This window comes from Hyposmocoma kahamanoa, unplaced genomic scaffold (assembly GCF_003589595.1).
Source record: "Hyposmocoma kahamanoa isolate Upper Pololo Valley unplaced genomic scaffold, ASM358959v1 66, whole genome shotgun sequence".
Taxonomy (NCBI): domain Eukaryota; kingdom Metazoa; phylum Arthropoda; class Insecta; order Lepidoptera; family Cosmopterigidae; genus Hyposmocoma; species Hyposmocoma kahamanoa.
In genome coordinates, this window is record NW_020653854.1 from 17,313,083 (window position 1) to 17,320,613 (window position 7,531).

General features: G+C 34.8%; 1 protein-coding gene across 1 annotated transcript in view; it reads right to left on the reverse strand.

Moving 5' to 3' along the window:
• The window catches only part of LOC113231789 (molybdenum cofactor sulfurase), a 9,760-nt gene extending 8,326 nt beyond the window's left edge, over positions 1–1,434 (reverse strand). Inside the window, exons 1-2 of the mRNA XM_026466320.1 lie at positions 1,408–1,434; positions 130–229 (exon numbers count right to left, since the gene is read on the reverse strand). Of these exons, the coding sequence (XP_026322105.1) occupies positions 130–170 (41 nt within the window). The 5' untranslated portion in view covers positions 171–229; positions 1,408–1,434. The remainder of the gene's footprint in view (positions 1–129; positions 230–1,407) is intronic.
• Positions 1,435–7,531: the final 6,097 nt, after the last annotated feature.

The window sequence follows — 7,531 nt, forward strand, 5'->3', positions numbered from 1 at the left end:
ATTATTGAAAAAGTTATGTTTTAAGGATGTTTACACATTTACGAACATAGGGACAAACATTATTATTTCAGTAAAGGTTAGGAACGTACTTAGATTGAGTAGTTCTAGTATAGGACTTACGGGACTTACCTTTTGTGTTTGTACGGGCTAGATTTTGGTTCTCGCATCATCGTAACCGCGGTGCGTAAGATGACGTAGTTGCACAGATAATCTCATGAACCATTACTTTCTGTAATTTGGCATGGTTATCATAAACACAACGTCACGGAGGTAATGTTATAGGTACTGTAACAGTAATTATTGAATAGATAACGTTACTTGCTTTAACATTGCTAAGTGTTAGCGAAGATACCATTTACGACTGCTTCGTAATAGCCTTTTTTAGGATTCCGTAGTCAAACTACGAACCATTTTGATTTATTCTTGTCTGACTGTCTTCCGGTCAACCTTTCTGTTCGTTCGTTTATTAACCAACTTCAAAAAAGGACGAGGTTCTCAATTCGCCTGTATTTTTTTTGTAATTATGTTATGCGATAACTCACGCATTTGGGAACCGATTTTGATTATTCTTTTTTGTTGGAAAGAGGGTACCTCATTAGTGGTCCCATTTAAATTTGAAGGAAATATTCCACCTCTAAATGTGGCAAACTAGGAGATGACTCCTGTTTCGCATACTTTCCGGTAACCAATTTCAATGAAACTTGGCAATAACAATGAATTAGATATAATTCCACGAACTTTTGATGTCGGTTTTTTTAAGTACCCTGTACTGAGAATACTGAGATTATGCATTTATTGTCATGAAATTTGATGTAACATCCTATATTAATGACATGCTAAATTGACATATTACCACAAAAATGAATTAAAGATAGTTATCATGTTAGATTTCTCTACATAATTTCGGTGGCAATTTTTGTTATTTAAGTATTCGTGTATGTTATTGTACATATTTAAATAATAATGCCACCGAAATTACATGGAGAAAACTAACCTGAAAATTATCACCGAAGCACCCCACGGAAGTGATTTGGACACAGTCTCGATATTATGACCAAGGGTTCTCAGGTTACTGTCACTTTTATAAATTGCGAATTTGTACACTATGTTAATGGCGGAAAAGACATTTCAATAAAGTTTTCGTCAATTTGTGTTGTAGGTTTCAGTTCCATCGTATTAAGAGACGGTCGGGCATAAAGGTTATGGTAGGTAAAAATGATATTTTAATCTACCCTGTATTATAGCAAAAGCAAGACACCATGATTACGAGTAGTGCTTGCGCACTCTTACCGCAGGCAAATCAGTACACCACGGGGTGCGGCAGGGGGGTTAACCGAGACCTACCTACATAGAAACCTCTATAAGTTTCTGCGCCAAAAAAAATAAAATAATTTAAAGGACGCTCACATTGATGATTTCTACGCTGTGATACGCAAACGAAGTGTTTCTTTACTATTTCGCCTCCGGACCAGCACCAACGGAATCCTGAGTGCATTATCTTTGCCTGGGCTCGCCTATGATATGCAAGTGCATGCCAGTGCATGCCGCTTTATCAAGTTGGTGAATTGTAGTTATGTTTATTTTTATTTGAAATTTAATACTCTGACTTTTCATTTACAATACGGAATTTTTTATTTTTTTCTTATTTGTTATCCATTATTTCAATTTCAATTTTTTAATTTTTTAAATTAAGCTTTTCTTTTATCTTTGATTTACAAAATGTTTTCACCAGGTTATTGCTATTAACAAATATGGCCCAAATTGTCTGAAATAAATGATTATTATTAAAACACAGGCGAGTGAGTTGTGTTTATAAGGTTTATGTAAAGTTTACTGTACATTATTGCATACCATGATAATGTTTGGTATGTATGCTATTTGATAAGAGTGCCCTAACAAAATATTGAATTTGTTAACAATTTCTTGTTATTTTTTATGGCTTTAATTTAATCTGTTTATTATGGATAGTGTTTAATTACAAAAGAAAAATTAAGAGAACTTCTTGGTATACATATTCTCTAATAAGTATTTACTTTTCTTGTAAAAGAGTAAAGACAACTCCAGCCGTGGGCAGCTTGTGTCGCCACAGGCAATACAAGGGGTTACTTAGATTGTCAATAATAAGATATATCTGTTTGAAAGGCAGACAGCGGTTGTCTTAAAATGAAAAGCCAACCCCAGACCCTGCAAACCCAGAACAGAACCAATTTACAAAAGTTAATTTGCCAATTGGTCCTAACGGGAATCGATTTCGGTACTAAGAGTCGTTGAATTCACTCCGGGGCATCAATCAAAAGATCCAAAATCAAAACCATTCAGAAATGTTCATGTAAAATGTGTTTTTATTGAGATATATTTACAAATGTTTATACTGATTTTATAAAGGTTTTTAAAAATTTCTCGAACACGAGGAATACTAGAAATCGGGTACGTGAATTCAGGAGCAAAAAAAATTTCAAGAAATCAGACACTCTAATTGGGATGTAATTCATATTAGGTACCTATGTCGTACTCTTTTTGGCTGGTTAGTGTACACTTTTACCGACCACGTGAAAAAGTGATGTTGCTTAGAAATGTTGGTCATTTCTTTTGTTATTTATAATAATTATAATAGCCAAAGAGGCTGTGTTCCGTTGTGTTCAATTCGTTCATTAAATTTATTTTTTTTATTTACGTGGATTTTAATTGATTGATGGTCACTTCTTGCCCGACCTTCCCAGTAATTATATGGAATACAGGAGTACAGTATACAAGCAAGAATTAAGTACCGTTAAGGAATTTTATTGCGTTGTGATGGGTTATTATAGTACCTACATTACCGAAGTATTTACAGCGTTGTTGTGTGTAGTTATTTTGATTGTTTATTAAACATTAGAACAATCATACAATTATTAATTTATTACTACAATGGTTATTGACACTAACAAACAAATGTTCCTATAATTTTTGTAAATGAAAGTGTATAAATTTGAATAATTTAATATCTTCATAGAGTTCAAACTTTTATTTCCGGATATACTTTAGGTAACTTGAAAATTACATAAAAACTTAACGATATTTTGTATATATTGCGTTCAAGTAAAATAGAGTTTTTGAAGCATTGTTTGAATGCTTGAATATATAGGTACATAATATAACAATTTCGTCGCAGAAGAGCTCCGTGTGAAAGAGTTCGTACAGAGAAGTACTGCCATCTTACCGATTTCGACCGCCCACTAATAATGTGAGCATTACTGCTTTCCAGTTTTGAAGGGTAAGTGTGCTGGTAAAATTGAAGGCTTATGGGACTTGTCAACTTCTGTCGCAGAGTGACGGGGCTGCAAATGTTATGGATAGGTGTCCCATCGATGAGTATCGTAAAAAATAAATACTCAATCGAACGTAAACCAAATTTTAAATGCCATAATCAAAAATACTTATTATAAAAAGTAAAAGAGCATAATTTTCCACAAATTTGCACTTAATGTGCAAAATCGACTACAAGAAGTTTTACAAATTTATTGTGAAAAAGATAAATAAATATAAAATAAACTTATAAACTTTTATTCGTTTAAAGGTAAATAGCATATTTACAGAAAAAAATTAAATAATAATAATAATAATAATAATAACGCACACACTCAACATAGCCCCGCACTAGGGAAACCCTGTGTCGCGGGTGCTATGGACACACACATAGACAACCACAAATTACACCCAAACTCACGAGAGAAATAAATGTAGGCCATATAAATATTTCTCCCGGCCCGGGAATCGAACCTGAGACCTCTGCGTGGCAGTCCGGCATGGTAACCGTTCGGCCACGGAGGCAGTCGCTACGCTAAATACGCTAACGATAGACGATAAAATATTTTCATAGATACATAATAGAGTACAATGATTATTATTGATACAAAGATTGAACAAACACTAAGAAAAATTCCTTCGATCTGAGTGAATTCGAACCAGCGGTTGTTGCCTTACCGTGGCTATTGCTTTTACAAATTGAGCTACAAACCGAGTTATATCATAGACTATAGAATATCATGGTAGTATAAACGGTATTCAATACTACCGAAGAGCATAAGCACTCCGCGTAATATGAAGTCCACCACGGGCCGCAGGCCGAGCCCGATCCCACCGTAGGTGGGGTACAGGTCTCGTAGTATATAAGCTTCTTGCTTGCAACGCGATGTTTGCGCGCGTTTAAATCGATTCACTAAAGCGCGTCTGCGGCGCGTTTACGCGCGTTCGTAAAACGCGCGTCATCGGCGCGTACCAAATACGCCGTGTTCAACTCGTACGCTCTTAGAGTTAAAAATTTCAACGTTTCTAAATATTCGTACCTACCGAGAAGCTCAAGGTGGTTAGTAATTGGAATAAATACACTTTCGATTGTTAAAGAGAGTCAGAAATTACTACGTTTAGCGCTAAATAAATACACCTATGTTTTAGTAGAATTGAACTTGATCCAATTCAAATATCAAATATTTCCGTTGTGGTCTCGGATTCTTCCCTTCTCGGCCTACTATTTAACACACAGTGGTGGTCATAGAATTAAGAACGCTATGAAGCGTAAGAATACGGCACCATTTTGATATACAAATCGACAAAACAGAGTCCGATGCGATTAAATAGCGAAAAGAGAATAAGTACGTTACGAGAATAATTTCGTTAGTCAAACTAAGGCCTATGTAAAGGTGTTTTGAGATTTTATATAATCTTATTTCGTTTCGGAAATATAAAATCGAACAACTGTCGATCTGACATCCATAGCGAAGAAGAACGAACGAAATGTACTATGTCCAGAGAACAAGTAGTCTTGCACATAGATCTTTGTTCTACGGATGAGTCGAAATGTTCGTAATAAACATAATAACCCTTACCTACTGGAAAATATTGACTATAGTGCTAGCTAGTACACATTCAGGGCTAACAAAATCTAAAATTAAATAAATAATATTTAAAAATACTGTTGTAATTAGAATAATTTTAAATTTATTTAAACTCTAATTTAATAAAGTTTTTGAGCAATGCAAATAATTTTCTGATATGACCACTTACGACCTCGCAGCTTTATTGTATCTTCTCTTGTAGCAGAGTCACAAGATTTACTTTTTCCCATTATTTTCTATAAATAATTGCATAAAACGTTCTTAAACCAACAACGCCGCAATGATCGCAGTCCATTTTCAAAATAGCACAAAAGAAAATTATATTTTAGTTCTTAATTATTAGTCCAGCCAGTGTTCCGGGAAGTAAGGAAGTGATTGTTATTTAATAAATAAAAAATATATACCTATAGGTACCATTATTTCAACAATTACGCTAAATAATAACGCTAAATAGGTCAATGCAGATAATATTATTTAACACCATCAGAGCATATAAACTAATTCTACACTCAATGGTTATTGCAAAATAATAATGGCTTTGTGTCATTAATCGTTCTTAATTGTATGACCACCACTATGTATATATAAATATATAAATAAAAAAAATGTACATCGTTTTTGTGGGACACAGATCTCTTCATATGTGTAGCGTTACCTTCATTGGATGATTTAATTGAATAAACAGTTTTGAATGTTTCGTTCTGGATATCAAACCTTCATGGAGATTAACCTTTATCGTCTAAAGTAAATTTGAAAATAAAGGTCGATAACATGTGTTGCAAAACACGAACTGTGACAAAACCGTAATTACACAAAAAAAGAAACAAAAAACCGTCATTACGTAATACCTAATTAAAATGAAATTTGTCTGTAAGAGTATGTAGTAGACTCCATTTCAAAGTCAACTGTCATTTATGAAAATAGTTTTTACAATTCGCACCTTATCCACACATATCCGGGCCGTGCCCGGGCCGTGGCCGGGACGTGGACGGGCCGTGCTCCGTCAGGGGCTCAAAAAAATATCGTTGTGTATATTTTGTTTGAACTCGTTCACACATGTCCGTGTCCGGGCCGGGGCGGGGACGGACCCACAGTTCATACAAGCTAGCACGGCCCGTCCACGTCCCGGCCACGGCCCGGATATGTGTGGATAGTCCTTTAGTGTGATAGAGCACATCTGCAAAATAACAACTTTTCAAGAGACGTTCAAATAATCTGCAAACGTAATTAGTCGATAACGTTTTTATATTTAATTAGAAGAGTTACAAAATTTTACATGTAACGACCACAACTTAAAACGCAATTAGTTACATCGCGCCACCGCTAGATGGCATTAGTTGTACCCCGAAACGCGCCATCGTTTTGCTATCTTCAATATATAAGTCTACACATATGTTTTGTATTGTCATTGAAACATTTGTAAGGCACAAAAAGGCTCTCGAGATATTGACGTTTCGGTCCATACTGATATTTTTAGCTTCGGCACTGAACCTTGTGCTTTCACGTCAGTTGAGACACACCGTTGGGTCCCTAGCCGCATAAACTTTTTGTTTTTGCATTTTGTTTAATACACGGCCTGCCGCCTCCGCTCACCCACGCTACACACATATACATAATTTATTTCATTGATTCACTCATACGCCAAAAGCGTTTTTGACGTATGGTCACATGTAGCTTTATTATACAAAGGCTACGAATTATAGAAAACATTCTGAAGTAACAATAGTGACACGTGTCAGAATTTCTTACCGACACTTAAATAACGGTGTAACTAAAATTAAGTTTTATTGTACCATATTTATTCTTAATATTTTCTCGGTAGCAAAACTGACAAATCTCAACATTATTGTCAGTTAAAGTCATAATTCAATGCACAATAACAACTCTAATCAAAATTATGCATTTTTGAAGCGGGTATCATCTTTACATTCCTGAAAGTTTACGTGGTATGTTAGACGGTTGCCAGAATTGACATTTGATATAAATTTCCCAATTCTTTACCCAAAAGCTTACAATTTCTGCACGCGCTTGTAACAAAACTCCTAAAATTTATGATTTTTACTGGTGACGCTGTTAAAGCCGATGTGATCTCTTTAGTTCAATGGCTGTCAATATTATTTTCTCGTTGTTTCCTTTGTGGCAAACCAAATAACAATTATAAAAATAAAATTCCTCATACTCAAAAGTGTTTACGGAAACTATAAGTCATCGTTTCATTTAAGTACATACAATATGACGATCTGGATGACTCAATGGTTTGCAATGCAATGTTGTCGCTGGATGAGGAGGCCCCGGGTTCAATTCCCGGTAGGACCAAATTCGGAAATGAACTTTTCTACATTGTTTCCGATCTGGGTGTTCTGGGTGTCCCAAAGTGGATTCCGTTGTTTTGGTACAAGAATTTCCATACTTTGCGACCAATCAAATTGGTGTGAATTTCTGGCATATTGTTATTGTTACAGTTAAGGATTTTTTATTTGTACCTAGAACATCACCCTGCTATTACAATAGTGTTATAACTCAAAATATGTGAAATTCAAGATTATACCATTTCTGAATGTAAAATTTGATTCTCTATACGTCAATAAAACCGTCGTTAGAATATTGTAAAAAAGCAGTAAAATATATTTATTTAACTACTTAATTCAAAATGAGAC